The following is a 14,600-nucleotide window of genomic DNA, read 5'->3' as shown; positions in this document are numbered from 1 at the left end:
TTCTATATGTGTTATGTTATGTTTACATTCATATATTTCAATGCCTTGTTGATCCATTAAGTAGAGTAATTGGATAATGCTACATAAATGTAGTAGATATTTGACTTGTGTTGATTTTTTTTCCACTGGAAAAATCCGTAATATTTCATTATAAATATGAAAGATTACATATGTAGATGCTTTGTCGCATATGCCAAACTGTTTAGTGCATTTTCAAGATATTTGCAGATCAGTGCTGTATATCTGTCTGTTACATTTACAAAAATTGTGCAAAATGGTGCCATTTAAGGCAAACCTCGATCTATTTACATATATATCATATTGTGCAGTCAAAATAACAAAAAAAAAACTGATTGTTAAGTCGCTTGTGGACCCGCAGTAGGATATGACGGGTCTAGATATGGCCGATGGTGGAATTTCTGCTCCTGCTGTTCCAAAGATTCAGTGATTTCCCATAAGCCATTTTCCATCACCGCGGCCTCCTTGGAAAGCTTGTCAACAGTCTGGTTATGTTCTCTGTATATATGAGATATGTGAAATGAGTTAAAAGCCGCCATTAGTATAAAGACTTCATCTAGCAGTATATTTAGAGTGTGTGAGTGACATGTAGTAACTCTATTGACCCAATTAACGACAATCTGAGAATCTCCATAGATGTTGATGCTGGTGCAATGATGGCTGAGTGCAAAATGAAGTAAGTGGCGGAGAGATATGAGCTCAGAGTAATTGTTTGTGCCAGCCCCCAGTCCTACTTTGATGTGATAGAAGTGCCTCAATGATTTGTGTATAATGATGCCCCCTCCACAGCCATGTTCGTTTGCAGCCCCATCAAAGAAAGCCCAAGGTGAGCTCATGTCGATATTGGGAGGAGGGGTCGGCCGTCGCTGTTTTGGGGGAGGGGGATTCGGTAGTTCGTTATATGCTGTAATGATACCAGCTTCAACGAGAGGCCATGTAGGCTCCCATCCATCGAATATCATTATGTTCCTAGTCTTCCATATAGACCAGTTTACAATGATCGGAAGGTTTACAAATTTCGAACCACGGTGTCTGTTCCCCCAATCCATCCACGCGTTGATAAGTTCTGTACCAGACCAATCGCCCGAAAACTGTAAGTGATGTTTGATATGATGCCATAAATGATTTACAATGGGGCATCTTAAAAATAGGTGTTCGGTGGTCTCTGTGTCTGCTTTGCACAGCACACAACGCGAAGGACCGGATACCGCCCTGCGCTTGAGGTGTTCGTCAGTGGGAATGCGGTTGCGAAGGACACACCAAGTAAATAACTTGGACCTGGGCGATGCATTAAGCTTCCAAATCTGGTGCCACCATCTATCAAGCACCTCCGGCTTTCTGTGAGAAATAATGACTTTGTATCCCTCACGAGGAGAGTAAATCCCACTATCAGCAATCTGCCAGATGAGTTCATCCGGTCCATCCATAATTCTGATATGGGATTCTGAGAGGGCGTCACAGTATGCTTTCCATGGTTCGTGCCATCTGATCGGGATGTCTAACTGTGTGCCAGATTTCCAAGCCTGATGCAATATGTCCGAGCCCACAGGGTCAGCGATCTGCGCAAGCACTCTAATGCCACGGGAGTTTAGGAGGGCAATCAGGTCTGAGTGAAGTCTGTGTCTTCCCTCGCATCCACTCCATGGATCCATTCCGATGCGTGCTCGGTTCCCACTTTTTATGCGCCATATGATGTTGCTCCTGAGGAGGGGGAGGGAGTGTAGGAGGGCTTTCCAAATGGAAGAGATGCCCGTTCTGTTCCAGCTTGGGAGTCTGGCCCAATCGATGATGTCGAGAGGCCAGATGTACTTATGGTATACAATCTCTGTCCATAAACTGTGGGAAGTCAGCAATGCCCAACCCATTTTAGCAGCGAGGGCTTTTGCAAAGGATGCCAGGTCCTTTAATCCCCAGCCCCCCCACTTCTTAGGGAGGGCAATCTTACTCCAGGAGATCCAAGCAAAGGTGCGCTTCTCTTCCTTTCCAGCCCACAAATATCTGTTGCAGAGTCTCTGAATCTTTGAGAGAATGTTTCGGGGAATCCATGCTAATGCCATCCAAAAAACAGGAGTTGCTTCCAGCACAGATTTGATCAGAGTTAATCTGCCTGCTCTGGATAGGTATCTGAAGTACCAACAAGTTATTTTCTTTTCAATCTTGGTGACAAGCCATACCCAGTCGGCAATTTTTTGGTTTGTAGGCTTTAGCCAATATCCAAGGTATTTTATACCTCGATCCAGAGGTTGTGTGATAAATGGAAAAGCCTGCATGGCCGATTGTGATTCAGCTACAGATGTACCAACCATAGTGATGGAAGACTTCTCATGGTTGACCACCATGCCCGTGGCATGTGAAAAAAGATTAAGGATTCTGTTGAATGATGAGGTATCCCGAATACTTCCATCGAGAAGTATGAGGACATCGTCCACGAATAGAAGGTGAGTTAGGAAGCAAGCTTCTGAGATCTTTAGGCCCCGGATAGTTCCATCCCTCTTTGCATCAATGATGAGACGACTGAGCGCTTCTGTAACCAATAGGAACAAGAGGGGGGAAAGGGGACATCCTTGACGAAGTCCCCTTTCAGAGTGGAAGAAATGGGATGCAGCACCATTTATCAGAATACTATAAGTAGGAGAGGTAATGCATGCCATAATCCAAGTGATAAGCTGATGTGGAAAGCCCAGGTGAATGAGAATCATTTTGATGTAAAGCCAGCTGACTCTATCGAAAGCCTTTGAGAGATCGATTTTGAGAAGAATACTCTTGAGGTGCTTGGTCCAGATAGAGTGAATGGCTTCCTGGGCAGAGCCAATGGCTTCATGAATCTGCCTGTTTTCCAAGAAAGCAAATTGCTGAGGAGCAATGTGATTGGAAAGGATGGGTCTGATCCTGTTGGCTATGATCTTGGATATGATCTTGTAGAGTACATTGCATAGCGAAATGGGACGAAAATCAGCAAAGGATGATGGCGAGTCGGACTTGGGAATAAGCGCAATGAAGGTAGAATTTATAGCATGATAGATCTGACCTGAGGTTCTGCTTTCCTCTACCACCCTTAATATGTCCTCACCCAAGATGTCAAAAAAAGCCAGATAGAATTCAATGGTCCATCCATCAGGGCCCGGGCTCTTTTCCTTCTGAAACCATTTAATGGTGTTCTCCAATTCAATCATGGTGACAGGAGCATTTAGATCCTCCAAGTCTTCATTGTTAACGAACCTCGGGAAATGGGAAGCGACACGGAAGATTTCAGCCAGGTTGGAGCCCTCAGGGCATTTGAAGATGCCTTTGAAATAGGAGGTACCCATGCTAGAGAGCTTGTTGAAAGAGTCTGCCAGACCCCCATCCGGATAGGGAAGGTTCCAGATGGTATTTGCAACCCTCCTCCCATTTGCAAAATTATGGAAGAATCTGGAATTTTCATCCCCAGCCTTGAGCCAAGTAGCTCTACTTCTCAGCCTGATCGATTCTTCTCTGAGTCTGAGAATGCTAGACTTCTGCTCTTCTAGATCAACCAGCCTATGCTTGCTATCCACAGAGATAAAGCCCAAGTTTTGTTCATCCAACAGGGCGTGTATGTCTGCTTCTATCGTGGTGAGCAGTTCATCTTCCCTTGCCTTTTTCCTCTTGGCCCATTCAATCACAATATGCTTGAGTTCCGTCAAATTTTTTACAAATCCCCTGGCCAAAGAGGGTTCTCTGTCAATAGGGTGAGCTGCCCAAAAGTCAGTGACCAGCTTAGAGAAACCAGGGTCCTGTAACCAATGATGGTTGAATTTAAAAGGAGCTTTTGGTTTAGGGTGAGGGCCCAGAATTTCCATCAGGATGGGAGAGTGATCCGAGATTCCCCCCGAACTTACCCACTGTTTATAGTGATGGAGATTGCGGAGCAACGGTCCCTTGATCAGATAACGATCAAGTCGACGAGCCAAGGCTGCTGATCCGATCCTTCGGTTCCTCCATGTGGGAAGAGGGTGATGCATAGGGATGTCGATGAGATCGTGCTGTTCAAGCAGATGCCTCATGAAGTCTGAAATGGGATCTGATTGAGCAGATGAGCCCCAAGATTCACCATATCCCAAGGAGAAGTTTAGGTCGCCTCCAATGATCAGGTTTTCCTCTTGCAGCAAAGAACGATTAAGGAGGGTGCGCCAGAATCCTTCCCTCTGCTGACAAGGACCATAAATATTGATGATGCGCAGTGGCATCCCAAGGTCTTTTGAAAAAATGTCAGCACCCAAATATCCTGGTCCGCCCCATGAGGAGTCCAATCTGATGGAAAGAGGGTTGAGCCCAATGGCCAGACCACCTGAACGGCCCATAGCATCCAACCCCATGTATTGCCACTTTGGCGCAATCGATTTCAAGGCAAGAGATATGGCTTCTGCAGAACCCAGGGTTTCTTGAAGGAGGATGATGTCAGGATTTTCGACCTGAAAAAGTCGTTTTAGGGCTAGCTTTTTCGGGGTGCTAGCTAGACCCCTGCAGTTGAATGAGAGACACTTCATGGGGGAACCCTCCGAGGGGGGTTTGTAGCTCTAAGGGCCCCGACAATGGTGGATTGACGTCCCGAAGCAACTTCAGCCCCAGCACGCCGAATGGCTTTATTCAAATTGGATTTTCGACCCCTGGATGAGGTGTGACCAGGTTCAGGGGGAATAATGCACAACCCCGAGGTACCCTCAGATACAGATTGAGAGGGACGGGGCCGGAGTGAATAATGGTGAGGCGGATTTGATCCAGAAAGAGGCACATTGGGGCGAGATGGGGACAGGGAGCGATCATGGGTAAGGGAAGGGGGGATAGTGGCAGTAGTAGGAGGGGGCGGCGGAATTGAGCATTGAGCCTTAGATACAGAGATAGAGTGAAAGCAATCAGATGTAAGGGAGAGAGATTGTGATAAGGGAGGTAAGTCAGTACCTGATTTCTGATAAGCTGCCGCAGCTGCCCTTTGCCTCGTCATGGGAGGAGTGGCTGTGCCCTTTGCAGAAGACGGTGGATGTTGAAACCCTCCCTGTGGTGTTGATGAAGCCATCTGAGGCGGGGAGATCTGTGGCGCCGATCTTCGGGAAACAATGGGAGTATGCTTTGGTGGACTGTTCCCACGATTATTGAGAGGGCAATCCTTATAGAGATGCCCTACCTGGTGGCATCTGTTGCACCGAAATGGGACACCCTCGTAGTCCAGAATCTGGATGCGCTTGTGCCTTCCCCATTGCAGGGTGATGTCCTCCTCCAATCCTTCCCTGGTGTCAAGATGTACCAGGATGCGAGCCAAGGTTCTTCTCCGAGTGTCTATATAAGAGCGGTCATGATCCAGGTATGTCCCCAGAGCGTTTCCTATTTTGATGAACGCCTCCTCATTCCAATATTGCCTAGGGAGTCCAGGCAATCTTACCCACAGAGGTCCAGCAGCGATCTGCTCCCGCTCAGGGTCAAATAGCGGGGTCCAGCGTTTCAGGAGTACAGGGGCTGTTTCTATGTGCCAATAGTTCTCAAGTACGATGTTCGTGTGATCTTCGTGCGCAAATTGGAGTGTAAACCATCCCCGTGGGAGTACCTCAACCTCTGGGAGCTTTGGAAGCAAAGAGCCCCAGATTTCCTTCACCCATCGAATCAAACGATCAACCGAGAATGTGCGCCCTCGCACGTGACCCACCAAGACGGTGCAGGCGAGCGCCATGGTCTCTTCGAAGCTTGTCGAATTCCCAAAGGTAACGGTGGTGTCCTTCCTGATAGCCCTAACACATCTTGCCTTCGGCTTCTTTGTTCGCGGGGCGGATGGATGTTCAGAGAGGGGATTTGTATTGCCCGCCGAGGAGGACCCCGGAGCGCTAGAATTTATCACTGGTGTGCCAAAGCATCCAGAGGGCTTTGACCCGGATGACGCAAGAGGGGTAGCCGGGTTCGACAGCGGGGGCACATGAACCCGAGGATCCGGGAGTGAGGAAGGAAGAATAATCGGTGTGGGAGGAATGTCATCCAGAGTCAGAGTCTCTGGGTATGAAGATGCGAGCAAGTAAGCGGTAGCAGGCGATAGGGGAGGTGCCTCGAGACCCTGATCAGCAGTGGAAATTGACGACAAGTTTGCCCTAGACAGGAGGTCAGAATCTGTAACAGTTGCCTGAAACGGAGATGAGAATATAGGGTCGGTGAACACCGCCTGTCCGGATAGCGGATCCTCGGAATAATCCACGAGGTCCGTTACCGGAAAGTCCTCCATTGCGACCGAGAGCGAACAGCAACCGTCGACGTCGAGCTGTCACCTGTTCAAGAAACCCTAACTCCCGACCGAAAACAACCGTTCTGTGGTCCTGTGTCCGATGCGTTGTTTTACCCGAAACCGTCGCGGTCTTCTGTGGAGCGCGGTTTCAGAGCCATCGCGCCAGTCCTTCCACTCCCCCCCTTTCAGTCTTCAATCATTTCATTTGACTTGTGTTGATGTTATGTGCATGTTCTAATTATATCAATTCGAGCTACAATTGGATACTACAAAACGAGAGGAGAGAAAACATTGCAATGAATATAAATTAATCCTCTTTCCATTATTCAATTTCTCTAAGGGAAACTTTATATTCCTTTCTTTCTCTTGTTGCAGATCAATCTACTAGTTCTAGGAAATATACTTCTGCTAGCAGTTGTAAATTCTATATAATAACATGGATGACTTATTGAGGAAAATGGGGACACTAACTCCATCATAGAGATGTGAGAGAAGTTTTCATTTTGAAGGAGATGAGGTATGGAGCGATTTGATTGACCATAGGAGTAGTGGATTCAAATTAGACTTGATAGAGAACCTTGAGGTGAGGTTGCAAGAATTGAGGGATAACGAAAGGATTACATGATTTATTTGAAGATTTATTTTCATCTGGATACCTTCATCTACTTGGGTATGGGGTAGTTTGTATGGACATCATTTATATTTTTTTTGTAGTTATTTTGGATGAGGAAGTGATAAGAATGCCAAAAAAATGATTGATGATGGAATGAGGATCTACATTCTGATGGGATGTGTGTGATCGTTAAATTATATACCCAACTAGTACAAAACTTGGGGGATATCAATGTGAAAAGGTATGATATATTTATGTTGGAATATGGTAGAAAAATTCATAGGTAGATCAACCCTTAAATATTTTAATGATTAGCATGATGGTAGTATAAACTTGAGGCATTATGGATAGAGTAGGAGGCAATAGTCCTCACATCATAGCTTTGGATAGTGAGAATGCTTGTTGAATGTTGTGTTGATAGAGTAGGCTTGAGACCTTTGGTATTCTCATGGAGACTTGGAGATGGATTTTTGCATGGATGCTTCAGTTCACGACTTTTTGAGTACGGGGTTACTGATTATAACTTTTCTGAGGATGAAAATTTCTTTGACTGGGAGAGGATGTCAAGTCCATGGAGTTGGGCACACAAGTAACTGAACATATATAGTGGGAAACATCGTTGTGACACAAAATATAATGCTTATATCACATAATGTGACATGATGGTTTTTCTAGTTGTGTGCTAGTGCATGAGTAAAAGTGCACTAAGGGGGTCTCATTTAGGTAAGTTGGTTGATGAAGTAAGCCATGCGTTTGGAAATGAGTACTGGTTCCATAAGTAGGTTCCCATTTGGTCATCGAATCTAACAGGGGTGCTTGAGAATTGCACTGCAGGGAGTGTTGCAATGAGGTGCAAATGAGACATCACACTAGTTGAGGTTGTAAGATATGTTGTGTGTGGCTGCAAGCCAATTTGTTGTGTTTAGCCAAGTGCTTGAACTTGTTTATTATAAATTATATTTCTCTTATATGTTGATGCTTTGTAGGTGTTAAGCCAAGTGTTTCTCGCCCTATATATCTCTTGTATATGTACCGTTGAGGTTGCATATTATACGTGTATTGCACATTGTTAAAGAAGAAAATTGATTAAGTCAATATTAAACCAACACATAGCTACAAGAAGTGGAGGCACCGTGAGGGTGAATTAATAATATGTTACACTAGGAAGTTGTGGACCACATTTGTGAAGCATGCTCTAGGGGTCACTGTGGCGTGGTGACAACAATTATTTATTAAGTAAACTTATGTATCCTTCTCTAATAACAAAACACTATTTATTAATTCCTATGAGATTGTGAGAGAGAATTATTTCCACATTAAGTTACATTTTAGCTTTGGGGAGTTCACATAGAACCTAAATTTACGAAGTGTCAATAGTGTTTGTATCAACTAAGATTAACACATCTATTGTTAATTAATTGTTTTGAATCCATTTAATCATATACCTTTACTCAGATTTATTGGGGTTTCCTCCTCTATTCCACCCTATATAAGAGATATGTGACGTATTTCCACCCTATATAAGAGATATGTGACGTATTTTGACTTACGACTAAGTAGATTGAAACAAGTTCGGATTAGGATAAGTGATCGGCTATGAACGAATTATCTTTTGAGACCGAAATATAATTGAAATATAATTGAGGACAAAGTAAGGGTAACAAAGCCAGCCTTCTTTGGTCGGCGGGGGACCAATAACACAAAGGTATCTATATTACCTCGTCTAAATCGAAATATAAAGCCTAAGGGGTCAATATCGAAGGTTTTCCGATTAATGTGTTGTGATCGCGGGAACTTCTCAACATATAGTGAATATTGTAAATAAAAAGTCAGTAAGCGACGAGATGGCGGATTCACAGATTGGAAGCGACACTCAAAAAAAAAATTGTGCGAGAGAAATATTTCAGCGGGCTTATAGACACCTAGATGGCATGGTGTGGGAGAGATGTGTACCTTCCACTGCAACTGATGGCCTTTCACATGACGAATCGGCATCGAGGGAAAGTGAAGGTATTGTTGAGCAGCACTTGATCTCAAGCGTAGTGTTTAGATGGATTGGCAGACGGAACGGAGATAAGTGGGAATTGGAGAACATTTGGGATAATGTGTGTGTACGTCAATTAGATGACATTGGACAGAAACCCGAGTTTGAATGGCGTGCTGGCAACTACAGCGGCCAAACAATGGCTGAAAACGTCAATATTGTTTTGCTACGAACTATCGTAGATTGGAGTCGGGAAGACGGAAATGTGTGGAGCCAGCAAGTTGCATGGAGTGGCAGTTTTGAAGATGGTCGTAGGGTACTGCAACGCTTGGAAGGAAATAGTAATGCCGCTAATTCTATAGAAATGAGGGATGACATTCAGTCAAAGACAGCCTCAAAGTCTCCCTCTTTTTAAATGTTTCTTTGAGCTTTTCATAATTAACGCAACAGGATTAACCAGTTTCCATAGAAATCTCAGGTGTAAATTTTATGAAGTAAGCTGATTATGAAGTACGTGTGAAGTTTATTGTAGATGAACATTAGAGGCCTAAAATGAAGTATTTCTGAAGTTTGAAATTAGACATTAAACACTCTTATTTTATTATTTCATGTTAGTTAACGTTTTTGCCGGGTACACGTGAATCTAGGCCTCAATATACAAAGATTATTATTTCATGTTAGTTAAAGTTTTTTCTCGGTACACGTGCATCTAGAACTCAATATACAAAGTTACACTATAATACATTTAATTTTCATAGCTCTCATATCTTATTAAGCTTGCACCAAATCTAGAATAAAATGAAAAGATGACGAACCTGAAGAACTCGTAGAAAGCATTTGGAATCCCTTAGGTAGTCTTTTATACCATGATGAGAATATCGTCATGAGAAGAAGAGGATATTGAAGACGGTTTATTACTATTGTTGTCGTTAAACTATTTATCAGTGGTAATTAGCATGAATGCTATGCATCTCTTCTTATTTTTTCTTCTTTTCTTATTTCTCTTATTTCATTCTCTTTTTTCCCCAATATTTGTGTGGAATTAAAAAGGGAAGGAAAAGGTTATTATGTTATTTGTGTGGAATTAAAAAGGGAAGGAAAAGGTTATTATGTTGTATTGTTGTTATGAGAATAGTTTAGAATTGTATTTATTTATTGATGATGATATAAATGTATTGGAGAAGGTTGTATGTTGTGATGTTGTTATGAGAATACTTTAGAATTTTATTTATTTATTGATGATGGTATAAATGTAGTAGGGTGATTTGTCATTAATTTATGTAAATGGTCAAGGGAAAGTGAGCTTATTTTTGGAAAACTCGTTTTTAATTTTATAAAAAAAAAAATTGTTACTATGTTTATCTATTATTTGATCATTCTAGAGAATAATTTGATATTTAAAAAAACATTGATGAGAAAATAACTATAGTATAATTAAATAAGTATAATAATAAGGAATGATAAAATTTTAGAAGAGACATAGCATGTCATTAACATTATTTATAACATTTCATACATTTAAGTTAACTAGATTTGTTTTTATTGCATATGGTTATAAATAACACATATCTTAATTAGTAACTCTTTGGATCTAAGTGTTAAAGTTTCTTTAATTTGTAGGGCATTAAGCAAGCTCTCATTATTCTACCATGGAGAGGAGGTGTTAACCTCTCTTACAAGATTGTAGTTGCTATAGTACCGGTACCTTATAAATTAGAAGAAAACAAGAGAAAACAAAGAGAGGTAATTTGCATCATAGGAAGCACAATTGTACATTGCTAAGAAAAAAAAAAATTGTACATACACATGTTATGCTAGAATCTATGTATACATGGATATCTCAAAGCTCTAATAAGATAATATTTGCCTTACCTATGTTGACAGTAATCTGCTTCAACCAATGAACCATTTGTAATAGATGTGAGTGAGGCTACCATGTGTATAGATATTAATGTTTAAATATATGGTCATCACCATCATGACATTAAAATTCATGAAGTAGATCCATAATTTAGCATAGAAACTTTGCAAGAAAATTATCCATAGTCTATACCATATCAACAACTTCAATTAATTTCAAAAGCCTATATCAAATGGCATTAAGCACATCAAAATCTATTAAAGGGGAAAACCTTAGGCCTCCTTTATAACAATAACAAATAAACACCCAAGAAACAAATGAATCAAGGAGGAAAAAATGAGGTAGGACGAGAGTAAGCAACTACAATATCTAGGAGAAAATGACATAAATTTTGATAGAATCTCTTAGAGATTCATTCCATCCCTTCCCTCCAACTAAATGAAGATTCTATCATGGAACATTAGAGGCCTCAAATGAAACTAAAATAAAGGTTTGTAAAGAACAAGTCTGGCAAAGTACTCAACTTCATAGTTTTCCTAATAAAGGGTGTCTAAAAAATGTATATGGGTCGAAATGTTCATCCTTTTCCACAGGCTACAATTTATATGGAAAAACATTATATTGTGGTGTTGGTGTATTTGAAAATCATTAAAATTCTAGAAAGGAGGAGGATTGTGTCTAGTATATATTGAATCGAGCATGTTTATTCATATAATTAAAGAGATTTAACTGCATAATTAGGATACCACTGATGGGTTGTATATTTGCAACAACAAAATGGGGGATCAACATAAATTTCCTACACACTTTATTATTTCATTATCTCTAAATGGATAATATTTTATGCGTCATTATAAAATCCTCAATTTTTCCCATTTATATATTCAATCACTACATAGTATGACTAATAAAGGATTGGAAGGGAATTGCCAAAAAAGTCTCCTTTGGTTGAATCCTTTTGGATCCAACACCCTTTCTCTTAACACAATATTGATATATAGTTGTAGTAAGCCCTCACAAATAATGGCGCCATCATGCACATATTCAAAAATAAGTTAAAATATGTCAATACCTATTTGAGGTAGTTGAATAAGTAGGATTTGGGGACATGTTCATAGCCTAAGTAGGCCTATCTACATAACTAGACCAAATTACATTACAAGTCATTCATGAAATAATAAAAAATTGAGTTGTTGATTTGGAAACTTATCTCTAGTCACAAATGGCTATAACCATAAGTAAGAGGAAATTATTTAGAGATAAAAATGAAGAATTCTATGGTTAAAGGAGGTAGAGAGAAGGTATAAATATTTCCATTTCTCAATGAGAAAACAATACTTCAATAAAGGAAAATTTGGTAATAAAAAATGTGAGGGAAACATATTAGAAAATCATAGGGGTATTCAATGATACTAACCTGATACCAATCCCTTCTCTAAGAACCTCAAAGGAATGATTGGTATGTTATTCATAAAATAATTTAGTAAATGTCTGCTTCATTCTCTAAGGAGCATAATGGATCTTCAATTAGAGAGATAGATCCACTTAACAACCGTAAATACCCTCATATTAAATTATACATATTTATTTTAGGATGTTTAACTAGGCCTTGTTAGTCCTACAAGCTTATGAAATGTGTTCTTAGGCTAGAGGGATAGAAATTTAAGGCCCATGATGTTAATGGATTATTATAAATCTTCTCATGAGTAATTGAATTATATATTGCTACCAAAGGTCAAGTTAGACATGACATATGGGGATTTATAAATCTATAAGTGGACAGTAAAATGAGATGATGAATTCCAAGTCTATGTTTTAATAACATGACATTCCGAGTGGCGGGGAGGGGAGTTTTCCATTCAACAAAAAAATTCCTACGTTTGTATTCTATTGCCCCATCCATCCCTATCTCATGCAACTTATACGTTCCATAGGATAATGGGACTATTTTGGAGTAACCCATTATATCTATGAATGAAGCTTTTAATCTAAGGAAGAAAGGTGTACATTGAGAAATTTGAATTAATCAAATTTTGTGAATTCATAATCTAATGTAGAAAATTGTGATGTAATGCCTTTGCCAAATTTTCTTCTTTCCATGGGTTAGGTTAGAGTTGGAAGGGAAATTGGTGGTTACAATTTGCATAATGTTGTAGAAATTCCTAGGAGAGTTTGAAAGAAAAATGAAACTCCTAGAGACTAGAAGTTTTTGAGAATTTGTCATCCTTTTTACACTTTAATATGAAGACTAATAGTTGCATAACTTAATAAATTTTATTTGTAATGAAAAGGTGCACATTGTATAACCAAGTATATGACAAAAATAGCAGCCATGAAAAATCATCCATAAAATCCTCATAATAACAAGTACTTGTGCTCATTAATTTCATTAGAAGAATATCCCATATTAACTTATGCAAAATCAAACCAGGTCAGGGTCTTTCATTTACCACCCAACCATAGATTGGGTTAAACGAAATATTTCTTTCAGTAAATCACCCTCGTTCCATATTTGAAGCATGAATGTGGGATCTCATATGATAAACTAAGAAATAAAAAAGAAAACATGGAATTCATAGGTTAAACTGCATCCACGCTCGAGCTATAGTTATCTCACCTAAACTGGTCTTGAGATAAAAAAACCAAACCAAACTTTTATGCCTTAGAATTCCTTAACCATACCTTGAGAAATTCTCCTATCTCCACCCAGTTGTCGAGGGCTTCCCTGAGAAAATCACTTCCAACCAAAACCCTTGGGTATTTACTAAGACCACCTCACCTAGTTCCAAAACATTCTTGTAATACAAAGCTAAAACAACAATCAATCCCATCACACCATGGTTATTTGAGAAATGACAAGGTAAGGTTGAAATCACTTTCAAACCAGCAAAAAATCATGCTGATGACAACAAATAAAAAAATGCATGTAGCATGCATTCACATTTTCCATCCTACTAAAATTTTTTATCCATCCTTCTCCTTCCTTTTCTTCTTTTCTTTTCTTGTCATTTTCCTTCCTTTTCTTGCTTGCTTGCCAACCTCCAAATCTAGGTGAATTCTAAAGTGCTCCAAGAATCCTCAAAGTGTGTAATAGTGAATAAGAGTCAAAAGTAAACTGAAAAAGGTTGTGGATTTTTTCTCTTGTAACAACCTCCTCCGGCATTATTCTAGGAAAATTCAGTGTTTCTCCAAATGACTAACCCCTAGACCAAGTAGAAAGTTTAGAGCAACAGTTAAAGTAATTCCATTGTTTTTCCTATAGCTAACAGACAAAAGAAAGAGGAGCAAAAGAACCAGCCTATATCTCTCACTCAATCCCTCTTCCCTTTGACCGCTTTCACCGCTCCCTTCCACACATAACTCGCTCGAAAGGTACCTACACATAAGATGAGACAGAAAACCATCAAAGCATACATATCGATATATTAACTAAACATATTATAGAATCGAAAGTAAAATATACATCACATAACACATGAATGAGAAAAATCATAGAACTCTTTATTCATATAAGGAAAGCTTACAACCTGTGTACATGCATGTCTGACTCAGCGTCGTCCTTCCAGCTTCAAACCCTTCTCTCGTCATGAAACAAAAATTTGACATGATAAAATTACTCTCTCTACTAATATCTTTCAAAAAACATTTCCTTAGCTCAAGAAGTTTCAACCTAGACCAGCCTTGTGATGTCTGGTCCTTTTATAGCTGAATGGAGGAGGTTAAGCCATTAATGGCCCTCATGAATTCTTTTCCATAATTTTGAAGTGGTTCCATGGAGGAAGGGATAATGGATCAAGATTTAGTTGTCTCATTCCTCATCCAAATGTGAGCCCAATCCATCTAGAAACTTCTAGAAGGATCCATTGGATGAGGAATCCAATGGATTCATTTCAAAAATTCA

The 14,600-nt window shown here is 40.0% G+C and overlaps 1 protein-coding gene across 1 annotated transcript; it reads right to left on the bottom strand.

Moving 5' to 3' along the window:
- Nucleotides 1-356: 356 nt before the first annotated feature.
- Nucleotides 357-4,355, bottom strand: LOC149165226 (uncharacterized). The gene is made up of 2 exons (XM_089429752.1): nucleotides 3,163-4,355; nucleotides 357-2,640 (listed from the first exon to the last, which is right to left on the bottom strand). Exons 1-2 carry the CDS (start codon nucleotides 4,353-4,355, stop codon nucleotides 357-359), a joined length of 3,477 nt encoding a protein of 1,158 aa, XP_089285878.1.
- Between the last annotated feature and the right edge of the window lie 10,245 nt (nucleotides 4,356-14,600).

Source organism: Pinus tabuliformis, chromosome 5_1 (genome assembly GCF_031772625.1).
Source record: "Pinus tabuliformis cultivar Carrire ecotype Pingquan chromosome 5_1, CPIR1, whole genome shotgun sequence".
NCBI classification, from domain to species: Eukaryota; Viridiplantae; Streptophyta; class Pinopsida; order Pinales; family Pinaceae; genus Pinus; species Pinus tabuliformis.
The sequence above is the reverse complement of the archived record's forward strand: the minus strand, read 5'-3'. Positions and strand labels throughout refer to the sequence as shown.